This window comes from Macrosteles quadrilineatus, unplaced genomic scaffold, assembly GCF_028750875.1.
Source record: "Macrosteles quadrilineatus isolate MER2022 unplaced genomic scaffold, UCM_ALF_1.0 Scaffold_3__2_contigs__length_128488019, whole genome shotgun sequence".
Taxonomy (NCBI): domain Eukaryota; kingdom Metazoa; phylum Arthropoda; class Insecta; order Hemiptera; family Cicadellidae; genus Macrosteles; species Macrosteles quadrilineatus.
In genome coordinates this window covers 76745736-76773435 of record NW_026542596.1, presented here as the reverse complement: position 1 = coordinate 76773435, position 27700 = coordinate 76745736, and the positions used below count along the sequence as shown (strand labels likewise).

The 27700-nt window shown below is 35.1% G+C and overlaps 1 protein-coding gene across 1 annotated transcript; it reads left to right on the top strand.

The window, feature by feature from the left end:
• Positions 1-1112: 1112 nt before the first annotated feature.
• Positions 1113-27700, top strand: LOC128988417 (serine/threonine-protein kinase Warts). Its single transcript, XM_054409681.1, has 9 exons — positions 1113-1421; positions 11282-11471; positions 12253-12425; positions 16249-16366; positions 16490-18102; positions 18670-18767; positions 20277-20455; positions 21108-21397; positions 21891-27700. The coding sequence occupies exons 2-9, from the start codon at positions 11345-11347 to the stop codon at positions 22320-22322; spliced, it is 3030 nt and encodes a 1009-aa protein (XP_054265656.1). The 5' UTR covers positions 1113-1421; positions 11282-11344; the 3' UTR covers positions 22323-27700.

The window sequence follows — 27700 nt, the reverse complement described above, 5'->3', positions numbered from 1 at the left end:
TCCATCGACGCCAGGCTTGCCACTGTCGTGCTCCAAAGTTGAAAATTTTTCCCAAATGGTCGTGACGCCAAATCGAGGGACAGACTTATTTTGTCATGGTAGTCAGTCTGCAATGACAATAAAATTATAATATGCTCCTTTTTTGTAAGTTTAATAACCATTGATGACATAAAAATATGGCTTTATATATTTCGGCATGAATAATTATTCTAAAAATAGCGTGAAAGTTGGAAAATGTACCCTAGGGACACGTCATGGTCGTGAATTTCGAGACTTTAAAAATACGAAAAAAATACCTAGAACCTATTTAAAACCAAATAAATGTGTGTAACGTGTTGCCCCCGTCCCAAAAAATATTAAAACACATAATAATAAACTACAAATCCAGTATCTACGAAGTAAAAGGCCAGTGACATGAAAACGTACGTTTTAAAATTTTCACTCACTTCTATTCGTGCGTACTCCTAAAACCACAAAGATGCTGTTCATGATATGAGATATGGTTATGGTTGCGGAGGTGTGGGTCTTGGCATTTAATCCTGACCAAAACCGTTTTATCTATGCCAAAACTGATAAACTGAGAACCTAGTTTCTCTTTGGAGTATTTCTTTAGTATTTAAGATTTTTAAACAATCTTTACTTTATACATAAAGTCTAGTATAACTGATTATTATGTACACTGTAGTTATGCACTTGCAAAATAATGGCAAAGGATAAGGAAGATGAGAGAAGCCATACCACTTATTAATTATGAAGACATTTTAACTTTTTGTATAATTAATTATAAGCGACACTTTTGGCATTTTTAAATCATTATAATGTTTATCTATAATCTTGATTGTAAAAATAATTAAGATAGGTATAGGTATGATCTTCGTCATGAACGAAGTATTAGTAGTAAAGAGAGCGTCAAATTAAAGTGAACTGGAAAGGAATTGCCATATTTTTATTGTTTAACGCTTTTCATTAGGCAATTTTGTAATATTCATGAGTTTTACAATTTTTAATAGTGTTTCACTGGGATTTTATAATAAAAATGAAAATAATTAACCTTTATTGGAGTTGTGAAAGTGACTCACGTAGTGCAATCATCACTGCATCGGAATGTGGCACTTCAACATGGCGGCCGTTGGCTTGCCAACCTAGAGCTGTTTAGGTTTTCTTTGTTTTCATAGTTATTTGTGTGTTTCACTCGAAAATATTCGTTTAGTAACAATCTTTTTATATGCCAGTGTCTTAATTTATTTGTTAAGCAAAGTGAGTGCTGTGAAATTGTGCCTTAAAGGTGTTGCTATTTTCAGTTCAGTTTCGGCAGACACCATTCTTCAAGGCATTTTCTTCGATAGTAATGATAAATAATTATAGCTATTTTGGATTAGGATTTGGTTTAACTGCATGACATCTTGGAGACAAAAATATTTGTAAGTGAATACCTTTTACTTCAACAAACTTCTTGGTTCAATTTATAGTACGGTAACAAATAACATTTTCTAGAGTTAGTACATTGACATTCTAGCCATATCAGCTCACCTTTCAATCTGCACCCATTACAAGATGTCTTACATTTTTATAGGACTTATTCTTAATATCACACTATGGCCTCTTGACTTAATTAATTATATAGGATGAGTATCATTTGTGACTAAATAAGTATAGAGACTTAGTAATTGTGATGGCTAAATAACTTTATCAGGCTTTTGTTAAATTGCTGATTATTGGACACTAGCCTAGGCTTTGGAGTAGTCTAGTTATAGGCTAGTTGGAAGATGTAGGCCTAGTTCATATTAAACACGTCTATTACTATATGGTACTCCGTTCACAAAACCTAAGTTTAGGCCATTTGATTATAATTGATTCCATCCCCGCTACCTCATCATAACTTAATTATTTAAGTTAAATTATCTTTAAAACAACAGCCGACAGCTGATATAGGCTAGTGATGGGAACTATCCGATAGAAACAAACGATTCATCCGGTTGTTGTGTGCCAAGCGATTCACCCGATGGTTAGGCTACTTTAATATTCATCCGGATGAACTATCCATTCTATCAAATGATTCACATGTGAATCAGAATCAGCTGAGTCAACTATCTCATCTGTCTGTAGTAAACCACCCGTTCCACGCTTTCATCCAATTGTAAAACTATCTGTCCCGAATTTTCATTCGTTTAAACTAGTTAGCCTATTTGACAACTGAAAACTGTTCTTTAACCCTCCGAGTGTCCATAGTTTAGGCCTTAATGTCCGCCTATTTTTGGCGCATTTGCAAGGTTTTATTAAAACGGATCTGAGAAGCTTAAAAAAAATGTTAATTCTACTGTTCTAAGTTATATACCATTTTGTTCGGATGAAGTGCTTTAAGGTCTCGACCTGCCCCTGTCAGATAAGATAAGATAAGATACCATTTTGTTTGGAAAATCATGGGCTTCAATATTAGGCCTATAGGGATAAAACATAAGGAACATTTGTTTCAAAAAAATATTTTGGAAAATTAAAAAAAAAAAATAAGTTTGCGCTCAATGAAATTGTATAAATTATAGCCTAGGCCTATAAATATTTGAAAATAGCCACTTTGTTCTAAATCTTATGAGGATTACAAATATATAATAATATAAGGAAGTAACTTAGATTTGCAAATAAATAAGTAAGTTATGGGCAAAAAACAGATTTCAGTACATAGCGTTTAGCTAAGAATGCATAGCCTAACCATAGCTAGGAATCTGGCTGATAATTTACATCAATATCACTACCTACTTCTTCAGGATCATCAACCAGCACTTCAAAACCACTTAAATCTTCTTATAATGTATATCACTACTTTTGATTTTTAACACTAAAACAATGATAAACGTAATAAAACACATCAGTCATCGGTCCGAGGGTAACCTAGCTGTTTACAAATACGCACGTCAGCTGTCTGCTACAATTAGATACCATTTTGCAAAAAGTTAAATTATGTTTTCTTGGATTGTAATTTATCAATGTGAAGAGCATAGGGCCTAATTGTATCTAAATAATGTATAAGCCATAAGGTAAATGGATCAAACTTATCTGTAATGTAGTTTTTCTATGGAAAATTTACAAATCCCTACCGCTTAAAAAATTTTCTTATGGCGCTCTAAAACTTATTTTCCCAACAACAAACTAAGAACTGATCAGAAATGGAGGGAGATGAATGCAACCAGTTGCCCTACTGGAGGGTTACATTTGACATCTGGTCCAATGGCCTGCGAGTATAAAAATGACGGCAAATTTAAACCGTTCAAATGTGCCCCATGTTCAAATGTGCCCCACTCTCCCATATTAGTGAAAAATACTGGCTTCACGTCGCGGCCAACATGCTCCATCTATTGGTCTTATGTGATCGTTGGCTTAGCCTTAAAGTTAATCCTTTGAGCGCCGTCGCGGTCGTAGCTTGTCTCATAGCGAGTCGTGACGGATCAAGGGTTAACTTAGGCTAAGCATAGGTAACCTGGTCTCTCGGACAAGACACTCAAAAAATCACTTCATACAGTTTAAGTTACCACATTTCAATAAAGCTGGCTGCAAATCGTACCAAATGCGACAGGAGGAGGTTGGCAACAACTATTTGCTTTTTTAATGTAGGCCTACAATGGAGCTGGCCGAGCTGGGAAATGTAGTCAACCAATCAAAGACATAACGCAATAGAAAGTTAGATGGCTTTACACAGTGAGGTTTGTGAGTTGTTGTTTCGACTATTTATGTTACGTCCTAGTAAAATGTTTGTTTACCAGATGTTTTGGTAATAGAATTGCGTTATGGTGATGAATCATTGAAAATACATTTTAGGGGAAGCCAGGGTATTAAGTGGATGGGGTAGTAGGCTAAGCAAAAAAAAGTTATACAAAAAAAAACTAAAAGTGTAATAAAAACAGGCTTAAAAATAGTTTTCAGTAGTTTGAATGTTAGACTAGCCTATAAAATACAGATTTTTGTAATTTGTTCTCCAATGTTTATGATCAGTCATCAACATATGAGGTAAAAAAAGGCTCTGATTTAGTAGTTTGAGTTCGGCAAGCCTCTCAAATATATAATTTTTCATCTGTAAAGAGTTGTTTCAAAAATTTATTCCCATGTTTTTTCTGATTCAGGTATTATAAATAAGATAGGCCTAGGCCTATGAAAGAAGTATTTAGCCATTTGCATTTGCTTAACAATAATTAAACTATTAAGCCTACCTACAGTTTTTGTAACGGTGGGGTGATAAGAGAATAGGTCGATGAACTCATTTTATACCGATGTTTTTTTATTTCATTTTACAAGTACCGGTAGGCCTAAGTATTTGCTCTACTTAGTTGATTTTTCATACCGGTAATTAAAAGTGACAAAAGTAACTTACCATACCGGTATGCATTGAAAGACATTCAGTAGTAGGCCTACCTACAAAATTTAATTTTGGTTACCTATATTCTAAATTTTCATCCTTTACGCTTTATATCAAAAGTTAACACAAAAGAAAAAAAATATTATTAATATTTTTTAACTAATTAAGATTTATGCACAGTGTTAAGTAGTTAGTTGGGTGGATATGTAGCCAAGTAGCATTACAATATACTATTATATTGATGAGCAAAAGTTTCCATTAAGTTGAACTTCGAGTGCCATACAAAGTACCGTTTTTGTTTCAATATAAATTAAGGCTGCACATAAGTTTATGTCCTACACTCATTCGAATGAAAAATATCGATGTAGCCTATAGATTATTCGATATATCAATTATTTCATTTGGTTAGATAGGTTAGGTTTTAACCTAACCAACCAAAATTGATAGCCTATATCGAATAATCTATATATACTAAACTTTACATACCTCGTCTTGCAGTTCAAATATAGTGTTTGAAGTCCACTACATATGTTTCGCCATATATGGCGTTCTCAAGTGGTTACAGAAACATTCGATCCAATTTGGACTCGTCAACATGTTACTTCAAATACGAAAATATTTACATTATGACAACAAAAATAAACGAATAAAAACATTTAAACTGTAGGCCTACAACACATTACCCGACCAACTGCACTGGTCTACATTTTTAAATGTTTTTATTCGTTTATTTATTTTTGTTGTCATAATGTAAATATTTTCGTATTTGAAGTAACATGTTGACGAGTCCAAATTGGATATAATGTTTCTGTAACCACTTGAGAATGCCATATGTAGTGACCCATATGTAGTAGGCGAAACATATGTAGTGGACTTCAAACACTATATTTGAACTGCAAGACAAGGTACATGTAAAGTTTAGTCTATACTACGCAGTTCAGGGACTACAAAGTGGAATTTAAATAATCTATATATTTCAATATTTTTAATTATATAGGCTAACTTATATAGATATATGCATTGGAATGAGTGTAGGACGTAAACTAAAGTGCACCCTAAATTAATGAAATAACACAAGTTAAGCAGCTACCTACATTTTTTTGTTACACTGTTTCTTTTCTGTTCATGGCCTAAGGTGAAACAAAATGAAATTTGGGTGCTCTAGCCTATTTATCATTCAAGAAATCTTCATATTGGGTAAATTTCCACCCAAATTTCAACAGTGTAATATTCAATTTTTAATAACTTTTAATTTAACTAAAATTGTAGAGAGCTTTCAAATTAATTGTTCAGATTCACCATACAGACCACTTACTGCATGATTTTGTTTACAATTTTACTCCTCTACTCTAGTTTATTTAGAGATACAAATTAGTAGTTCTCTTATTACCCATTTTTTCTCTTATCACCCCGGCTTCCCCCAAAACCTTTAAAAAGTGGTAATACCACAACTTATTCAAGTGTGTTTTACTGATCAGTTTTTAGCTAATCACATAAGGTGTGGTAACTGGACTTGGTAACTTAGGTCTATAGGTGCATGATTTTATTTTGTCCGTTTGTATATTTTGTGCATAACTTCTAAGTTAATAGTATTCTTATAGTATAGTAATTCAAATTATAAACATAATAATAACAACACAAAATACAGTTAAATATAAACTGTACTAAACTTACTAAACTGTACTGTACTAAACTTTGGTTGTGTTGCTAGCCTAGTGGTTAGCGTCTCAGACTTCGGTGCGGGAGGGACGGGTTCAATCCCCGGCACATCCACTAAACTTTGATGGGTTTGGACCGCTTTCCCTTAAAAGTGTTTGACTTCATTAGAAAAATGCCACTGGCGTAGATACAAAAAAAAAAAAAAAAAAAAAAAAAAAACTGATGTGACAGCCTAGTTTTGTCTTTAGGCTAACAACACAAGTCTTAGAGCATGATTAGTAATTTTTTGAGTTTTTGAGTTTTTTGAGACCTAATTTTTTGATACCTAGCCTAATTGATAATAAGTTAAAATGGAATTGGCTATCAAAGTTTTGCAATTACAGTATTTGGCAATATTCGAAAAGTTAAAATCCTTTTTATACTTCAACTAGGATTATTTTGGCATAGGCTACCGGTAATAGGCCAAGTTAGTTTGTTCTCATTAATTAATTCTTTTTACTTTTAATACTTTTCAATGAAATGGCGACATAAAGTTAGGCATGTGTTATAATGTTATATTCACATATTATCATATGTAAAATGTATCATATGTTAGTTGGAGGTAAACAACATCGGTCATGTTTATGTTTCAGTCTTGAGTGGAATGGTAAATAAACTTCTGAGCTTTTAATGTTAAAGCTTCTAATTTTATTTATATTTTCTAACTAAAACATGGTGTCAGGTGTATTTTGAAACCTAGAAGAAATAATGGAAGTATCTGGATTGTTTAGGTTGCCTGAACCTATGAGTTTTGAAGGAAATGTGAGTGAAAATTGGAAAAGATTTCGTCAGAAGTTTGAACTGTACTTAATAGCAACTGGTCATGGTAAGAAACTTAAAGATGAAGTTAAGATTGCGCAGCTGCTTAATCTGTTAGGCGATGATGGCCTAGATGTATATAATACTTTTAAATTTGAAGATAATGACAAAGATAGTTTTGATTGCGTACTTGATAAGTTTGAATCTTACTGTTGTCCTCTGAAAAATGTCATATTTGAGCGGTTTAAATTCTATAGAATGAAGCAGGAAGAAGGTCAAGACTTCAGTAAGTTTGTTATGCAGTTAAAAATAGCAGCTAAATCATGCGAGTTTCTTGAACCTGACAATATGATTAGAGATAGAATTGTCTTAGGTATAAGAGATAAAAGTACTCAAGAGCGTCTATTAAGAGATACAAAACTTGACTTGAAAAAAGCTATTGATTTCCGTATGATTGTAGAGAGTAGCAAGGATCAATGTAGGACTATTGTAGAGCACAATGAAACCAAGCTTACGGGGACTAAGTCGGATCCATACAGTGTATGTGTTGTTAATAATGTGCCATATCAAGAACTTTCGCGGAGTGCTGCAAAAGAAAAACAGAATGATCTATGTAGCTTTTGCGGCTACAAACATGTACGGGGTAAATGTCCTGCATATGGCAAAACATGCTCGAAATGTGATGGTAAAAATAATTTTGCAAAGGTTTGTTGGAGTAAAACTATAAAATCTCATGGTGTTACAAACGAGGAACAACACGATGAAGACTCTTGTGTGAGCGATGTTAGTTTAGGCTCGGTAAGCTTAAACATTAGTGGAGTGAAAGGTCAAAGTGAAAAATCGTGGACGGAAAACTTGACTGTTGGTGGTACACAAGTTAAATTTAAACTAGATACAGGTGCAGAGATCAGTGTTTTACCTGCTAGTTATGTACGGAAAATGAACATTACACACGTAAAACGTAGTTCTTATGTACTCTCAGCCTGGGGAGATGAAAAATTCAAAATCAAACCTCTAGGTCTTGTGATATTACAATGTAAAACAATTACAGGTGTAACTGCAGATGTGAATTTTGCTGTAGTGAATGTCGAACATGAACTGCCGATTTTAGGACTGAAAGATTGTGTCAATTTAGGACTCATTAAGAGAGTGTCATCGATATGTTTGAATTTTAAGTATAAGGACGATGTTTTAACCGGCTACAAGCCAGCTTTTGAAGGATTGGGACAGTTTCCAAGCACTCATCATATTCAGCTTAAGGAGGGTGCTATCCCACAACGCAGGTGTAAGACAACGATCCCTGTTACCGAGGAACTGCTGAAACCAACGCTGAATGATGGAGTACAAGACAGGTTAAATACAAGACAACACCTGCAGAAAAAATATTATGATCGGTCAGCCAAAGACTTAAGGGTTGTAAGAAATAACGAAAGAGTTGTCTTCAGAAATGAAGGAAGGTGGGAGCAGGGAAAGATTGTTAATCAAGGACCAACTCCAAGAAGTTACTGGGTAAAAGGTGACAACGGGGCTACATTAAGAAGAAATCGCCGCCATCTGAAACCATCACTCACTCAACAAAACAATTCCCAGTCAGTTCCAAGGCAAGACGAGCCAGTACAACTAAGACCTCGTAGAGAAATCAAACTACCATCAAGATTTCAGAATACAATATAATGGTCTCAAAAGAAAGGAGAAGTTTGGTTGGTTGTTATTGTTTTTAGTTAATTCTTTCAAATTTGTTTGCTGTTTTTTAAAGGGGAAAGATGTGTTATAATGTTATATTCACATATTATCATATGTAAAATGTATCATATGTTAGTTGGAGGTAAACAACATCGGTCATGTTTATGTTTCAGTCTTGAGTGGAATGGTAAATAAACTTCTGAGCTTTTAATGTTAAAGCTTCTAATTTTATTTATATTTTCTAACTAAAACAAGGCATATAGCCTAATTCAAACTAACTTAGATAGACAAAATAGACATTTGAATATAGGACTAGCTTAAGTTAGGCTACATAGGCTAAGTTAAGTTAAAGAAAAAGAACTATGTTTACAGTAGCCTTTCAACATGTACACCACTTGTACTTTCTACAACTTACACAAATAGGCTTAGGCCTACTTAAGCTATAGTTTGCTTAACTTATAGAATATTTTCTAAGATGAGTTAGACCTAGCATCTAGGCCTATTAACTTATATAGGCTAAACTTATATTCACACTGTAGATTATATAATTATTATTAAATGACAAAACCCGATTACAGGGAAGCGTTTGAGATAGGCTTAAGTTAGCCTATGTAGCCTAGTTGAAAATTAAAAATTTCTTTAAAACGCAATTATCCTTTAGCCCACTATAGGAAACAACTAAATTCTGCCCTATGATTGTAAAAAATGGGTCTAGGCCTAGCCTAACTTAATTCAAAGCATTAGGCCTAATATTTTTGTAAACAAGTTAAAGATACTTAGACCCAAGTTATAACGTAATAATTTCAACGACAGTTTGCTGAAAGAATACTTCTCTAAATTATTATCAATTACCAATCATTGAGATGGGGACGCCACCTAGGTTAGCTAAAACCCTAACATTAATGAATGATGAGTGTAGAATGGTGTGAGATCATTATCTAGTAGTAGTTTTGATACTGACTAAAAAATATCAGCTGTTTCTTTCATTAACCAGTATCATTTATTAAAAGCAGTACTGATCAGGAACAGATGAGCTACGGTCCAGTTTCAAGCCATCAAAAAGCAGCTGCTGACATTTCTCTGGATCAAACCGGTGACCTTTTTGATTGTTAGGCGAACACTAAAACGCAACCAGTTTAATCATTTAAACATCTGATCCATTTAACTAGGTACTATCAAAAATTTAGGGAGGAGAGAATTTCTACAGTAGCCGACCCTGTGGCACACTTGTTAGTGGCTCATTCAATTACGGTGTGCGCCGATTATACAAATACTGGTCATCCAAAACGTTGGATCGCCGCTAAAGAAGATAAATTCAAATGTACTGCCATGCCAACATCAGCCGGTAGGAGCACATACGGCAGCAACACTCCTGGAAAAATTCAGCGACAGTGATCATGCTTTCATGTAGGCCCTACACATAACCTCACTTTGTATCAGGAATTGTTTAAAGAAGGCATATTTTCTAAAATGACGTTTTTGGTTTGCTTTTTGATTTACAGTAGGCTATAGCAATGTCTGCAAAAAGGATATACGTGTTCTATTTAATATATCTGACAAACTTAAAATATTAGATCAGCTGAAAAGCGGTGCCAAGGGGTTCAAGCTTAGCTTAGGCTATATACAATTCTGAGTGTGCTATGCTTTATTGCTTAATGTACAGTAACTAAAGACGATTACGTTGATATGGTCTGATATGCCGAAGATCTCAGCGATATCACTGCCTGTGCTGAAGATGATGGTAGCAATACAGTATAAATTGAAGCTTCTACAATGATCGTTAATGTTGTTCGTAGCTCTAATTATACACTTAATGCCAAGATTGAGGGATTCTACTTACACTTAACAAAGTAATACAGCCATTTTACGTTGATGTCCGATTATCTAAAGCCCCAATTGTTCAGGATAATTGACACTCTACTGTAATGTTTTTTTTTTATTTCTTTATTATTTTTTTTTTTTTTTAACAGAACCAGCTGTTGGTTAAACCATAAATATTTAAATTGGATTGCACTGGACAAAAACAAACTTATAATGTTAGTGTCTGCTGCCACACTTTAAAAATAGGTACCCTCACTGCAACAAGCCAGCAGACTAAGGTAATGTCCATTTACCAAGTTGAATTTCCACTAAAATATTCCCATAAAATTTTCAGTTTTATTATCAATTTTTAAATAACAACATTAATTTTAATGGGTCTAGACCTACCAGTACTTAGGTTTGATGGGCTACAGGGAAGGTAACTTAACAAATTGTGTTTTTATTGAAATGTTAATAGCTTAGTAAAAATAAGCAAATTAGACAAAGTATATATTTTACTTGAAGAGTTATTGTGCTAACAGACAAACACAAATGTGCTAACGGACGAAAAAGTAAATCAGTCCCGGGTCCAGCTCTTGACCATTGAGACCTATGGTATCTTATTTCTATATTGGAATTTGCTAAAATAATCTGCAAATTCACTCATATGTTCTTTTTAAGTAAAAAATCATCGACAGCTGCAGCTGGTCCATTTAGATGGGATGTCTACTTCAGTATTCAATAGGCGTAGTCAACGATTGAAGGTTAGGAATGGTTAAATGCCTCTCATATTCTAAATTAGTAAATCTATGGCCATGTTAAGCTTTTTAAAGATAAATTAATGGTTTTATTTTCTGTACAATTCTTTCTTTTAGGCCTAAGTGAATTTGCTATATTTTTATGTGGCATTGTACTTTGATGCTATAGCCTATTGTACTATATTGTAATAATGGCCGAATAAACAACAATTATGATCAAATATTTGTTGGGTTGCAGGCAGAGAGTGTAATGTGACTGTGGAGTGTCGTGAATGACGGTGAGGGCGGATGCTGGCCTAGTATGGGCCAACAGCCTGACACAACTATGAACCCCGCTGTCTCGGGCAAGTCCTCCACCCGCTCCTCGGGCTACCACCAGAAAGCCCTTGCGGAGATACGTAACTCACTACTGCCGTTTGCCAACCAAGGTAGGCCTACATAAATGTGACTAGAGTTGAATTTATATTTTGTAAAGTTGTCGTTGAGTCAAAAGAAACATATTCGAGTTGATTCTTTGTTAACTTACTGTGCATGCTTTGAATTGATTGTTTTGTAGCACGATAACTAGAAAAAAAGTTAGTTTTACGTTTGTTAGTGTCCACTATCCTAGAGCCTTGATTATCCTACCAAAACTGACTGTGTCGAAAGGGAGAAGCGAAAAGGTTGGTTGCGAAAATAGTGTGGAAAATAAGAAAATAATCCACAGTAAACATGTTTGAGACCTTAAAATGAAAACAAATGTCAAGACCTGTAAATCATCGTATAAAATCATATGTTATGATGAGTTGACTAACTGTATTATAGGCTATGCAGAGTGAATAAACAATTGAAAAGCACAGTCAAGTGCAGATGCTTAATGTCTTGTGCCTTTTGAGTACAGACATCGGCATCTGAATGGGATATTCTCCCGTGTACATTCATAACACGTTGAACTAGCTTTTGCTATTATGGAACCTGGTTGTTTGCAGAAAGGGTCAAATCACATGGAAAGTTGGACAATCGGGACTACTATATTTACCGTACTTAAAAAATAATTTTTCAAATTTTAGGAAATTGTTAGAAGGCCTAGTTTGTAGACAAATTTGTTTTGATCATACGTAAGTACTAGAAAACGAGTATTTATTGGTTTGTTTTTATTCTAAATGTGTTCCTATATTTTACCTATTATCATGTGTTCCCTTTTGATACAAGTAAGGTTTAATGTGGTAGGTGGCGACAACGGCGTAGGGTCGAGTGCGGCCAGTACTATATCCACTCTCTCCACCACCTCCGGTGTCAGCTCTGCGTCGGGCCTCAGCTCAGCCTCCAACGGAGTCGACAAGGAGATCGGAGCTCTCGTACGCCAGGCTCATGCTCAGCTAGTAGCCATGGGCTATTCAGAGGTAACAGCATACCTGTTTGTAAAAGCGCAGCGTTGTTACATGTATAGGAGAGTTGTCGTAATCGGCTTAACTGTAAACTGAAAGTGTTAATTTAGTTTTATGTGAAAAAGACTTGCTAGACCTATCAAATGTAATTGTTAAATGAGGTACCGGTAGGCCTAATACAAAGAAAACATTTTAATTTTAATTAGTGTATAAAATTTAAAAAAACAAGCAACAGTAAGAAATTTGGGTCAGCATAAATAATTTAATTCATAGATATCCTCTTCTGTTAATGTTCCAATGTATCTGTAAACTAATCTAGGTATTTCTAGATGTTTTCCCTCCATAACAGTGAAATCCTTAAATTTCCTTATCCTCTTTTTCTCACATGGTCAAGCCATTTTTTATGTTGCTATTACTTCTCTGCTCCAACTATCCTTCTTCTAATCTCTTCTTTCCTTTCCTCTCTTTTCTTCCACAATCTTTTCTTGTTAAACAGGGTGTTTCTTAACTCTCTACAAACCTTTACTGGTGTTATTTTAGGGTTCATAACAAATTTAAATATCACATTTTAAATACTTCTCTAAAACCGGTTGTATTTACCAACCTGTAAATATAAGAGATAAATAATTTACAAAGAAATAGACCTGGAGAATCAAGACGTAACTTAAGATTTAATAAACTAATATCAAACTGCATAAATGTAATTCTAAATAAATCTGTTTATGTTCGTGAATAGTTAGAACCCAAAATCATATATAAGGAACAAGCCTGTCGGTTCTGTGCCAATTCTTCGCACTGGTATCAGGTAATAAATTATTTATTTTAATCATAAAAACATTTATACTCATAAATCTATTCCACATTGTACCGTGTGGAAAAATCATAATTCGGTATCATTAGTTATTGTACGGCGAATGTTAATTTTTGTAACCATCAGATTTTATCACTCTTTTGCTTGATGTCATTGTGGTACATGTAGTTTTTATAGAGTTCATAAGGGTCAGCATCATATTTATACTGCCTTGTAGTCCCAGTAGGCTAGGCGCACACGAGCGATTATTTTGGGGCGATTATTTCATCGGCCAATCTGTCCATCATGAACCAGAATGGAAGCGCGCATACAGGCGATTGAAAATTGTGCCAATTTTAAATTCTGAAAAATGCTGGAGATTCGTAGCCGAGGCGATTGTCGGCCGTAACTCTTTAACGTACTTGGTACGTAATTGGTTGTTACCAATTAGGCCTATGGCAAAGCACACGGTCGACTAAAAAAAAATTTTTTTGGTTGGATTTAAATATTACTAATTGTCTTTTACTAAGCAATACATTTGCTAAATCGTAAAACATAATAAGTTGACCTCATTATATGACCTTTTTATTATAATTAATAAATTAATCAGTAAAATGTTATTATACTTGACTAAAACAAGACATCCGGCTAAACAGGCAACTTAGAGTCCAATTTGACGAGTTAGTAGATTGACAAATGTTTCTATTATTTTTTTTTATCATTAAAAAATGTTTATTAAAAATCAATCCTTTCTATGTCGGGAAGAAAAGTATAATATTAACTAATTATTCTGTAGTTAAATATGAAGAGTTTTCTTACTTTTTCCATTAAAATAAATACTTTATTTTACAATGAAACACAATTATTATCAGGGCTGTGCGAATCCAGAAATTTTGGTTCGAATCCGAATCAGAATCATAGCTGTACAGATTTTATCGAATCCGGATCGAATCTGAATATTTTAATTACTCCCGAGTCGAATCTGGGTCGAATCCGAATCTCAAATTTACAGCCATTATCGAACCCGGATCGAATCCGAATCTGAAATTTAAAGCTGTTATCGAATCCGAATATTTAAACCTGTTCAGAGTCGAATCCGAATCCGAGGAAAGTCAGCAGTACCAATTTTCACATTTTTAGACCACATTTTCTGGGGCTGAAATAACTTAGTGAATTGCTTAAAAAATTCTTGAAATGGGCCAAATAAAAAAGTTATAAAATTTAGGCCTACCTATTTGAAGTTTTGAAACTAAAAAATTGGGCATAGTTAGGCCTACCACCTAGGCCTAAGTTACTCACTAAAAGTGATGGACTACCAATTTGTGTAGTCTAAAACATAGGCCCAGCCTATTATACACCTCGGTGTTAATCCTCCAAACAAGCCTATGTCTGCATTACTATTACAAGTAACAACTCACACTGTGAGGTTAAGTTTACTGATAGCCAAGATAGGATTCAAATGCGACCTAGACTAATGTGCCTAAAGCCTAACACCAAGTTGGTCAGGTTCCTAACATGAACCAGTCAACAGCAAATCGGAGTGCACAAGTAGTTTTTTAGTGTCTAAAAAATTATATTCAATCAGAAACTAGTAAATTTGAATATCGAATCCCAACTCGGATCTATTTCCAAGAAATTCGAATATCGAATCCGAATCCGGATCTCTTACCAGTAAATTCGAATATCCATTCCGAATCCGAATCCAGTTAGAAACAGTAGATTCGTTCTCGAATCCGAATCGAATCTCTAAAAAGATTTGGATTTGATTCGTTTTTTGAACTATTCGCACAGCCCTGATTATTATCAACACAAAAAATTATCACAATGCTTCATTCCTGAATGCACATTTTAATCCTATTTCTCATACCATTCAATTGTTGTATTGTTGTTCTAATAAGTTCATGACAGCTGGTCTTTTTCTAGTAGGCTATAGGCTTAGCAATACTATTACACCTTAGTGTTAGGTACACAAACAAACATTTTATTTTTAGCGAATTTCCCTATAGGGAAGTAGCTATTACCGTAGGAGGCACGGTAAGACCTAGACCCGGGACCGATTTACTTTTTCATTTTGATGTCCCCAGAGGCCAAAAACACCATTCGTTCAAATTTTTATATATGTATATATATATATATATATATAGACTTATATATATATATATATATATATATATACGTCCGTGAACGCGATAACTTGAGTAATTTTTGTCCGATTTTGATGAAATTTGGTTTAAAGGTGTAAAGCGGGATAAACTTGAATGAGTTCGCGAACCAGCACGATCGGACCATGGGAACGGGGCTTTACGGGGGGTTTTATGGGGTAAAAATTGGTTTTTCTCACTTTTGACCCTCAAAACACAAAATTTCCCGATTTCTCTTTAGACCTTTTTAAAGAGCTTAAAAAAACAAATAATTTAGTATATAAAAGTATTTTTGTTCGATTATTAGTAACAGAGAAAATTGAAAAAATTCTAAATTTAAAATTCCCATGTTATTGTTATGGAGAATATTGTCAAATGTTGTAGTTTGCTTGTTTATGGATATATTTCGATCAAACTTGGCAAATTTATTTATTTTGTACTAAGCTATCAATATTTTACTCAAAAACACACTTTATTAGTTTCCTTGTAGCAGCAAACCTAGGTACTCGTTAAACCTAATGTCATTAAAATATATTTAACTGAAAATCAATTCGGACAAATGGAAATTCGCTTAGTCGGCAGGTTTGCTGCGGCGGGGGTATTTATATTACACTTAACAAAATATACTTTGTAATTTATACCTATATAAACTCAAGTTAAAAACAGTATTGAGTTATGTTTGAGCAATTTTAATAATATTTCTTTGTAATTGAAAATTGATTGATTGATTAATCATATGTTCATATTGTCCTCCAAATTATCCTGTTGTTGTTGTTGTTGTTGTTGTTGTTGTTACTAGAACATGTTTTGTTAGGCACCAGAGAAAATTATCTATGTTGAATTTGTCTGAGGTTCTGAGCAATTGAGCCTGTAATGTTGTGGGCTAACATTGTGTTTTGTGTTGCAGGAAGCATCATTGAGGGCCTTGAAGCTGTCCAATGGAGGCTTTGAGGCAGCCCTTGACTTTCTCATCAAGCAACAGAATGATTCCGGTGTCAACGGCCTCACCAAGGTCGCCTCTTCAGGTCAGTTTTGACTCTTGAAAACATCTTCTCAATTAAAAAAAGTAAAAACTAAAGGTATTCAAAGTTCAAAAGGAATCCCTTATTTTGACATAACTGTTCCTAATAACCCGTTCTCAATTCCAGGGTTGTCAAAGCTGATTCGCAAGCCCAGCCTAGAGCGGGAGTTGAATCTTCATCGTGGCAGTCCAGCTCTGGATAGTGGTGCGGGCAGTTCTAGGTCTGATAGTCCTCGTCAGTCCGTGGAGCATCCTCAGCTGAGTCGACAGTACTCTCCAGGAGGGTACACGGAGCCCCCACCACCTCCCCCTCCTCGTAGTGGCTCTACCCCTCCCCCGCCACCTCCGCCACATGCACCATACCCGCCTATGCTCAAACGTATGTCTCCAGCCCCGGTTCCGGTGGCTAGAGGCACTAGTCCAGTAGCCGTAACATCGCGGCAACCTATGATCGTCCAGAATGGGCCTCAGGTCCAACAACAACTCTCACAACAAATGCAAGCTCTAAGTTTGTATTCTACCAACTCTGAACCTCCCCCGCCCTACCCTATCATACCTCCCTCACCCTCTTCGGCTCCACCTCCACCCTCCTACTCTGCATCTATCGCCAACAGACAGAGTCCGACTCAAGGCTATGATCGGAAGAGTCCCTCGTCCGGTGTCTATTCGGGCCCAGCGTCTGCTGGGTCTCCTAGTCCCACCCCGACAGTACCAGCCCCTCTACAGTGTTGGAGCGCAAGACAGGCCAAGACTCAACCTCCAATAATCATGCAGTCTGTCAAGAGTACACAGGTTCAGAAACCTATCTTACAGACTGCCACTGCTCCGCCCCCTCCCACTGTGACACAACCCCCACCTCCCTCTTATGCCTCGTCTATCCAGCAGAAGCAACAGAAAGCGATTGTGCAACCTCAGCAGGCCTCGGTCAGTGTAGTAACTACCGTTCCGACCACAGAGCCTCCCAGTTACGCAAGCACTATGCAAGCTTTGGCTGCTCAGCGAGGAATGCCTCCTCCTCCGCCGTACGGTGAGGAAAACTTCAGTGGTACTGCAGCAGTGGCGACTGTCGAGAGCACAATCGCTCCCCGCACTTCTCCTGGACTTCATCCTCATCCTGTACTGCAGAGGAAATTCTCACCTGCGGAGTCGAGGGCAGAGAGTCCAATCCAGACGACCCCTCCTCTCCCTCCTGTCGCATCAACGTCACAACAGAATGGTGAGAGGAAACAATTTAAAATCAACCACCAGTCACCCATCCCAGAGAGGAAGCACATGAGTAAAGAAAAAGAAGAGGAAAGGAGGGACTGTAAAGTTCGCAACTACTCGCCTCAAGCCTTCAAGTTTTTTATGGAACAACATGTTGAAAACGTCATAAAATCACACAAACAGCGGGTCTTTAGGAGGCTTCAGCTTGAAACAGAAATGGCAAAGATTGGTCTAAGCCCTGAAGCCCAATGTCAGATGAGGAAAATGCTCTCGCAGAAAGAATCCAACTACATCAGGTTAAAGAGAGCGAAAATGGATAAGTCTATGTTCATTAAATTAAAGCCGATAGGTGTAGGAGCGTTTGGCGAAGTAACGTTGGTAAGAAAAATCGATACAAACCATCTGTACGCAATGAAGACACTTAGGAAAGCTGACGTTCTCAAAAGAAATCAAGTTGCACATGTGAAAGCAGAGAGAGATATTCTGGCAGAAGCAGACAACGAATGGGTCGTCAAACTGTACTACTCTTTTCAGGTAAGCGTTTTGATGTGTATTCTCTTGTTTTTATGGTTTTTATAGCTAGAATTTATATAGCGAAACTGTGTACTTAAAAAAAAGGTTTTTTTGAGAAAACCTCTGACTGTAACCTTTTGTGAAAAGGAAGGGGTTTGTACTACTTTTAAATGGGTGGAAGGAATGGCTTTCACGGTGTATTTGAAATTCATACTGACTTTCTCTATTAAAGTTAAACCATAAAAAATTGTAGCAGACAGCCTATTGGAATGAAATAGAAAATCTGACTTGATTCTAAGTTCATGTGTGATGGTAAGTATTGGTGATGTTATTGGAAAATTGTGTTTTTACTAGCCACTCTAAATGAGCTCATCATTGGGATGCAATGCCCGCAAAAACCTTTTATTCGATTTATTTCAATAGAAAAAGTTCAAATGGATACATGTACAGGCACATGCTCTGAAATTACAAATTTTAACTGCATTTATGTACATACATGGATTTTAATATATAGTCATCAATTAGTTATCATACTTCAGATAGGCAGATATTAACAAGTAGTCTACAATTTGTCTCCTGTTTTTGCAGGACAAGGACAACCTGTATTTTGTGATGGATTATATTCCTGGGGGCGACCTCATGTCTCTTCTCATCAAGTTAGGCATCTTTGAGGAGCCTCTGGCAAGGTAATGTTTAAAAACAGTTTATATTTTTTTTAAATAGTGTCTTCAAGCCACAAACGTTATACTATAAAGCCACTAAATTTAAAGGATATCTAAGTAACAGGATCAAACAAATAAAATAGCTAAAATCAGCAAATTAGATTTTTAATTTTTAAATCAAAACTAACAATAAAAATAAAAAAAAAGCAATGTAGAAAAAATGCATAGGCCTACTCTGACGTCATTGCACTTTTCTAACTGAAGTAATCTATTTGTGGTTCTGAATTTCATGAAATTTTATAATACATATTTTAATTTTTTTACAAAAAAAAACTCCTGAAAGGTCACAGATCTTTGTAACTAGTAGACATCCTGATCTTGTATAGGGCCAAAGGAAGTAATCAGTGTAGTATAGTGTTTTACCTAACCCGCCATGTTAAACTTCCCTATCCCAAGCGTGATGTATACAACTTCCTTACTTCTCGAGTGATGTAAATTTGAACAAAAACTCACTCGGTGATGTAATGAAACCCATTTAAATAACATTGAGTGATTAACTTAAAAAATATACCTCTATGGAGGCATCGACGTTCAACGCTAGAAATCAGCTGTGCGCTTGAATGTTATTGTTATGCTTTAAAGTATTTTCCTAACCTAGCTTTTGTTTGTAAAAGAACGTTACTGTTAGACGATGAGTGAAATGGATAATGAAAAATATTGTACGTAAATCCATGTATATTGTCGGGTCAGGTAAAATCTTGTACGTTACACGTTGCGCAAGAGCGTGTTTACATCTCTTAGGTGTATTATGCAACTCGCTTCCGCTCGTTGCACAACATTCACCTGCGTGATGTAAAAACGCTCTTACTACACTTGTAAATAGCTATTACTCAACTCATTGGCAGAACAGTTTTGAATTTACAATTACTGTATAGTAAACTATTGTGCTTTGTAAGTGTGGGTATTATCATAGACAAATAAAATTAAATATATACCGACAGCAGTGCTGCGGTTAGCATAAGTTCTGCCGTCCACCGCTGGGAGCGTCGTGTAGTAGCCGCTATGTAACTGGACGCCAAAACTTTTGCTAACCGCAGCACTGCTGTCGGTCTATATTTAATTCTATATGTCTATGTTATTCTTGCAATGGCTAGTCAAGAATAAGGTTTAATGGTTGTTGTTAATTTGTTACTTGAGATCAGAAATTTTTTAACCAGGATTGCTTGTTTCATGTGTTCAAGGAGGAATAGTGACATGGTGTAGTCACCTCTGGATCACTTAAATTTAAGCTTAATGGTTGTTACCTTGCTTCGTCGAGTAATCCTTTTTTAGTAGTGTGTATTGTAGTGTAGTGTGATTTTTATTTTTGTTTAGTAGTGTTCTACAAAAAAAGGATCACTCGACGAAGCAAGGTGCTCTAAACCAGCTAGCTTGTAGTAACAGCAAGCTTTGAATCACTATATAAGAAGATGTTTTTTTGGCCCAAAAGATTTGAAATAAACTTCTCAAGAGTCGTTGTTTTGACTGATGCAGGTTTTACATCGCCGAGTTGACGTGTGCGGTGGAGAGTGTACACAAGATGGGGTTTATCCATCGAGACATCAAACCCGACAATATCCTGATTGACCGCGACGGCCACATCAAGTTGACTGACTTTGGACTGTGCACTGGGTTTCGTTGGACGCACAACTCGAAATACTACCAACGAAACGGTAATCGAGTATTCAATGTTTGCTAGTTCCATTTTTTTTATGTTTCATCAATCAATCAAATCATTTATTGTAGTCAGACAATATACATTATATTACATACGTCAACTTAAATTACTTCTAAATATAAACAATAATATAATACAAATAAAATAACAAAACTGGTACTATAACACTGATAACACATATGTAAGTAATAATTACAGAGCAGGTGGACTTAGCTTCAGACTTTTTTTTTATAAATTGGGCTTTTCGAAAAATTCAGCAACAGAGTAACATGCACGTTCTAAAAGGCATTCTTTTAACTTAATTTTGAATTTTGCTTCTGACGTTAAGGATTGTAGATTGGCTGGAAGTTTGTTAAGCAGTTTTGGCCTGAGATTTCGAGGTAATGATACAGCTAGAATCCTCAAACCTTAATATATCCTTAGATTGTTAGGTTTGGGAGACCGTGTAAATGGAGTTTGTGTCATGTAAGAAATTCAGATGATTTTCATCCAAACGATACCAATAAATTTAAAAAATATATGTAATAAATAATAAACAATGATTTACAAAATTCTTGATAAAATAGTGTAAAGAATCCATTTTATACTTATCAACTTCAAGGCTAATGAAGTTTCGTGAAGTTACTACTTGTGGTGTTGGTTGGCAGGAGAGCACAATCGGCAGGACTCTATGGACCCGAGTGAGGACTGGCGAGGCGCTAACAGTGAGTGTCAGTGTCACCAGCTGAAGCCACTGGAGCGACGACGACGACGCGAGCATCAGCGGTGTCTGGCACACTCCCTGGTCGGCACGCCTAACTACATCGCTCCAGAGGTGCTGCTCAGGAAGGGCTACTCGCACGTCTGTGATTGGTGGAGTGTTGGCGTCATATTGTACGAGATGCTTGTAGGTTCACCTCCCTTCCTGGCCAACACGCCCGCAGAAACGCAGTATAAAGTAAGTAATGTGAGGAACAAATCTTCCCGTTGTAAAGTGACCCTTGCTTTTATGTAACCCTACTGATGATTCTTGACAAATTGGAACGTTCTGTTTCATCACTCACCCTGAATAAAAAAATGTGTTGCCAGAAAATGCTTAAATTGCATGTTTAAACGTTACACAGGGATGATTTCATATTTTACTTACCCTACTGTGATGCGATTAGAAATAGTTTTATATAGATGGATTATTCAATATTCAATTCATCATAGTTTTTCCAAGGAAAGGCTCCAGGGAAGGATTTGTATTTGTGTTTCCTAAGAACTATCTTTGCCTTCATTGAAAAAGTACCCCAGGAGACATCATATTGTGATGGCCTACCTGAACTTGTGAGGTAAACCAGCTGCTATCCCTTCATTCTACAAATGCATTTTTATCACAGTGTAGTTAATCATTTTGATTAAGATGTGCCTGCTAATTGTTGAGATTTAACAGTAAAATATAATTTCAGGTAATCAACTGGGAAACTACGCTTCAAATACCAAAAGCTGCTAATGTTTCACCAGAAGGAACGGACTTAATACTCAAACTGTGTACAAGTGCTGAAAGACGATTAGGGAAAAATGCAAACGAAATCAAATCGCATCCGTTTTTTGCGAGCATAGACTTTGAGAAAGGTGTTAGGAGGTGTTCGCCCCCGCATATCCCGAGGATACAATTCTCTACGGATACTTCCAACTTCGACCCCGTCGACCCGGACAAACTGAGAAACTCTGCGTCATCGGACTCGTCCAAATCCGACGAGTTCTCAGACAGTGGTAAACCGTTTCACGGATTTTTTGAATTCACGTTTAGAAGGTTCTTCGATGACGGAGGCGGAACTCCTTATCCCAACAAAATTAGTTTGGACGATAACGATACCCAAGGTGCAGTTTACGTATGATTTTAGATATCTTACGATAGTCGTGTTAATCCTTACAGAGCTACTGGGCTCGTGTTAACATTTACAAATGAATGTATAATGTTATTTCACTGTGAGAAGTAGTCGGGCGTGTAACGTTGTGACCTGCATTACAAATGTGTAATTGTTAACAAGGTTGAGGTGATGCCTTATGTTTAGAGTTTTCAGCAATATTTAAAGTTTAAACCGAGTCTCTATTGTGCGTTATAATGAAATGTCCTATTCATTAATTTTCATGTTTGCTTTATAGTTATAGTTTCTTTCCAGTTCAGAATGAATTTGTTAAATTCAGGGCTATTCTTTCACTAATAATTATGAAAATCATAAAATTTGTTAATGATTAGGTGGAAATATATTTCACTGTCCAAATTTGTTTTACAGTAAGCCTATATGTTAATGATCCAATAACAAAATGGTGCCTTAAAACATTACATTAAATTCTTTAATGATTTCTTCAGTTCAATATTTGATCAACAGTACCTAGGCCTACCACTGGGCTACCATATTTTTAAAGTTTGATTTCACCGCGTGATACTTAAATACTGTTCATATTCCTATAAATGATCGGCTCACCTCAAGCTCGGCCTGTTAAGTCAGTCGGTATGTGATATCCATGTTCTGATAGCTAGTTCTATCTACTCTATGTGATCTATGTGAATCACAATAAATAGTTTTATCATCGTAGGTTTTGTTAACAAGTTTTATTCTTAATATATAATACGTGTTGGGGTGTGTGTTAGGACTATGTATATTTAATTGTTTAGTGTGTCTATGTAAGCATGAGTGTGTGAGTTTGCGTAATGTCGTCGATACTTTCTATGTAGTGCCTTAATAGTAAACAGTCACAAAACTATGTGCCAATAATAGTGTTATTGTATTTTTACTCATTTGTACACAGTGGCTTTTTGACTGACAAATTTTACCGTGGATTTTTAATTCTGTATTGCGCTTTAACCAGATCGATGTTTTAATTTTAAATATGAATGCAGTAGTGTGAGCAATTTTAGGCCTTTTTATGCAAGTATTTATCACAAATGCCTTTAAAAGTTCATTACAGCTGCCTTTGATCAAACTTATACCTACGTTAGTTAAATTCACTATCTTGTTAAGTACTAGATTTGTTTATTGATAAACAAAAGTCTATCCCCAGTTGTTGACAGTTTGGAATGAAAATGAACATAGTTGAAAGAGCTACCGACATAGTACCCATTTATGAATAAGTGATATGTCAAATACACTAACTTTTTTACCAAGTCAAACTGATGACAACTTATGTAAGTTGTACTATATTTTTTGTCTCATCAACTATCTTGCAAAAAAAAAACTACGGGGAAAATAGAATTATACTGTGGTCCCTTCAACCATGTTTTCCCTGAAACACAATATGCCACAGCTGGTCCATATAGATGAAATGTCTACTTCAGAAGGTATCCAAATAGCCAATGTTATTATTTTATCACAACACTTGTCTTAAAGCAATATATAAACACATTTTCCTTGTTCACAATGATTTTTCAAACTGGGGCATTATTTGAGTTGAAATTAATTTTAGTCAGACAGTTAAAAAAAAGTAGTTTTGTTGAAAATTGTTGGACTGTTGGTAACTTATGGTACTGTTTTGTTGTAAGTTTAGAGAACTGACCAATGTCAGTATAATAGGTATTTATTGTCACAGTTGTTATACGAGTGGAGACTAGCCAGTAAGTTTCTTGTTTTCTATTAATAACTGAGCTAAGAGGTATTCTGTTACATTACGACACAGGTTCAAGTGAAATAGTATAATTTGGTTTGCATGTAACGCTGTTATCCTTAATTTGTTACAATGAGTAAAGAGGTTGGCAACACGGATGCAAAAGGTCGACATTGTTGTAGTTTCGGACGAATAAGCTCATTGCTAAGTAATTTGACTATGTTGCTTACCTCTTTTTATGCAATACAATATAGTCCAGTAAATTGATCTTATCTATCAGCACTAATTGAACACATAAGTATTTGTTGACAAATTTTAAACTTTAGAGTAACTGTTTGGTGATTTAAGCTAGTTTGCTTTTATAAAGTTTATGATCCTTTTACAATAAGTGCCTTTAACTTTGGTTTATATATCGGGTTTATACAAATTATACAGGGGATAATATCTCTTTTGTTAGGGAAATAATGGTTCTAACAAAAAGAATATTATTAGATTGGTTGTCTTAGTGTGCCTTTTTATCAGTTAAAAAAGTTAGTAAGTGGTTTAATAGAGAAGCCCGACTAAGGAATGTGGTTATTCCATATCTATGTATCTTATAAAAATGCAATAATAATCCAAAATTTAATTTTGCTACTAAAATGTTGATGCTTATACTATCTGATATGTAAATGTATCATTGATGATTGAATAAATCATTTCATTATCATTTGACAATCGACACATTCAAGTAAAAATAACTCAAAAACTGTGTAAAGTTAAACTCTCACCCTCTTCAATTGGGGCCTTTTAAAACTTTGTGCCTTTTGAAGTCTAAATCTGTGTACATTAAACAAAAAAAGGGGAACTGTTGAATTTTGCTGAAAAATAAAATGTCTGCGACAGTTAAATTTTTTTATTTGTTAATTGCCCAATATTTAGGAAAATATTTCTGTAAAATAACTTCTCCTTCTTATTTACTATATTAGTAAATATTAGTAAGTTACTTGTATTTAAAATTCCCTGTGAAGTGTTTTAAGGAATGATTAGAAATTGTAATTGCCTGACCACACATAGCGAAGGTGGTTTAATCGATTTGGCTTTAAATAAATGATCCTGGCTAATGAAACAGCTGATCTTAGTCAGTAACAAAGCTACACAGATCATTTCATACCATTCTACACTCATCCTTCACTCATATTTGGGTTAAAATATCCACCTGGTCCCTATCTCAATTGCTAACTGATCAAGGCATTTTCGTTTGTAAACCAAGTTTTATAATACACTAGAACCTCTCTGGCCGACCTTACGGAAACCAAAATATTTAGAATATGCCATGGACTGACGCAGAAATTCCACTTGGCTTTAGACCATGTTAGTTTGTTCACACCTTGCTAGTAACACTTATTTTTTTAAGTCCACACCAGTGGCATTTTATAAAGTATAAAGGCAAAGCGGTCTATTTGCTGAAATGGTTGTAGATATTCAGCGATTAATTTGTTACTTTTGGCCCAAATTCAAGCAAAAGGTGTTCATTACATATTTGAGACCATATGAGAATATGTACAGACCCACTTTCACTCGTGTTTTGAACGTCACTTTTCGCTACACTACAAAGACTAATTTTGTTCTTAACTAAAACAGACATTGGATATTTCTTTATTATAGTTCTAGGAACATTATGAAACTCATAGCATTTTTCAGGTTATGCCTTCAATTTAATGTTAATGTTTACATTGGCTGTTGCAAATTCTTTGTTTGTTTGTGTCGGCAGAATAAAAAAAAAGATAGTAAACATTACTTTTGCATACAATACATTCTTTTTCGATAGTAAATAATGTAATGAGGAATTTTCAAGCGTGATAAACAGGTAACAAAAACAGGTAATTCCACAGTAGTGTAGTGAAAATTTGTTTTTCATTAATTTTTTTTATTCAGAGTAAGTATACCACCTGACCACATTTTGGTTTTTTGATCAGTTGAATATCTTATTTTTTTGCGCTACCCTATTTAGAACTGGAGGCCAAATGAGGGGTTCTAGTGTGTCTACTTATATAAATTTACTATTCATAGTGTTTAGTGGAGTGGATCATGGTAATTTACAATGTTTTTTCAAATTAATATTTTACTTAGGCTAACTGTTTAATAATGTAAGGCCTTTTATGTGTTCATCTACAGATTTTAAGTGAAGAAGTTATTGTTCAACATAAACATTCAGTTTTTTAAAGTTGGTTTGAGATATTGTTGAAATACATTTAAAATTGTAAACTCTGAACAAATAATCTGATAACAATGTTGTTGAAAATGTCATAGTTTAAGGAGTTGTTATTTATTTGCATTACACATAAAATCATTGTATATTGACATAAATCTCAAAATTTATGAATGAGCGTGTTTAGTGGTTTTTGAATGATTGTATTGTCAAAATGTATGAAAATTTTATTGTAAGTTTTCAGCTGTTGTTTTGTGGAAGGAATTGAAATAGTTACTATAAACAGAGATCTGTATGTGGGATCAGATTGCACCATTGATTGTATACAACGCGAGTAGACCACTCTGATGCATTGGTTTGAAGACGGCATAATGGACTGATCATGTACACAAGCTTTGATTTACATTCATCTTTTGATACATTGGTTATGTGAGCTATATTAACAATATTGATTTTCAATGATTCAAGAACTCGGGCAACCAAAAAATTAAACATTGATTATATTCTTGAAACTTGCACCAATAATTTCTTTGTTTGAAGTTCATTGTTAGGGATGGTGAGTTAATATTGTTCAAAGGTTTATTGCGGATATTTTCCATCACGATACTAAAAAAACAACACTACATTTCCAGATCCCCAAACGTTTTGTATTGTTTTTTTACCATCGTGTTGGAAAATGTCCACGAAAACCGTTGAATGACAAATAATTTATTAACACACTCACATTCAACACTCTTCAGCTTTTGGAGAAACTGTTCGGTTGGTAGTGAACGAGTTAATATATCAACAAACCTTGGTGACAATGACAATAGTATAAATAGCTGATCTGATTCTATGGATTAATCACAAAAAACTCACATAACCAACCATTCTGAAAGGTGAACTTATACATGAAATTATAACTAGAACCTAAACTTGTTGCACATGTACAGTTCTGCCGTCTTGATTCCCGCGTCTACTTGTGTGGTGAGAGTGAGAGGCAGACATCACATTCATTGCCGCTTAGTCAAACGTCGTAGAGAGTTACCATGACTGACCAGCACACCCCCAACTGAAGCTCTCTCAACTTGTAAATATTGCTATCTTCCAGCTTTTGTAATTATCGTTTTACTATAAATATATTTATACACGTATATAAATAATTAACATTTTTTAGCTTTTATTAACATTAATATATAAATAAATTAATATAACGGTCCGATGTAAATACGTTATTTAATGGATGTCGGAAACGGCGCGTGCTAGTGGAGTGAAAAGCTTATTAACGGGTTTGTGTGACGACGCACTAACACCGGTCCGATGGAGTGATGTACCAAAAATATTAACATCGAATTTAACGAGTTAGTGCCTTTGTGTTTTTATATGAAGCTATGTACAGTCCATGTGTAAGTAGTGTATAATATGTTGACCTGCCATGATGCTCGTGCTAGTGATACTGTATATTATTTAAATTTGGCAATACATAAATATGTTTTAAACAAA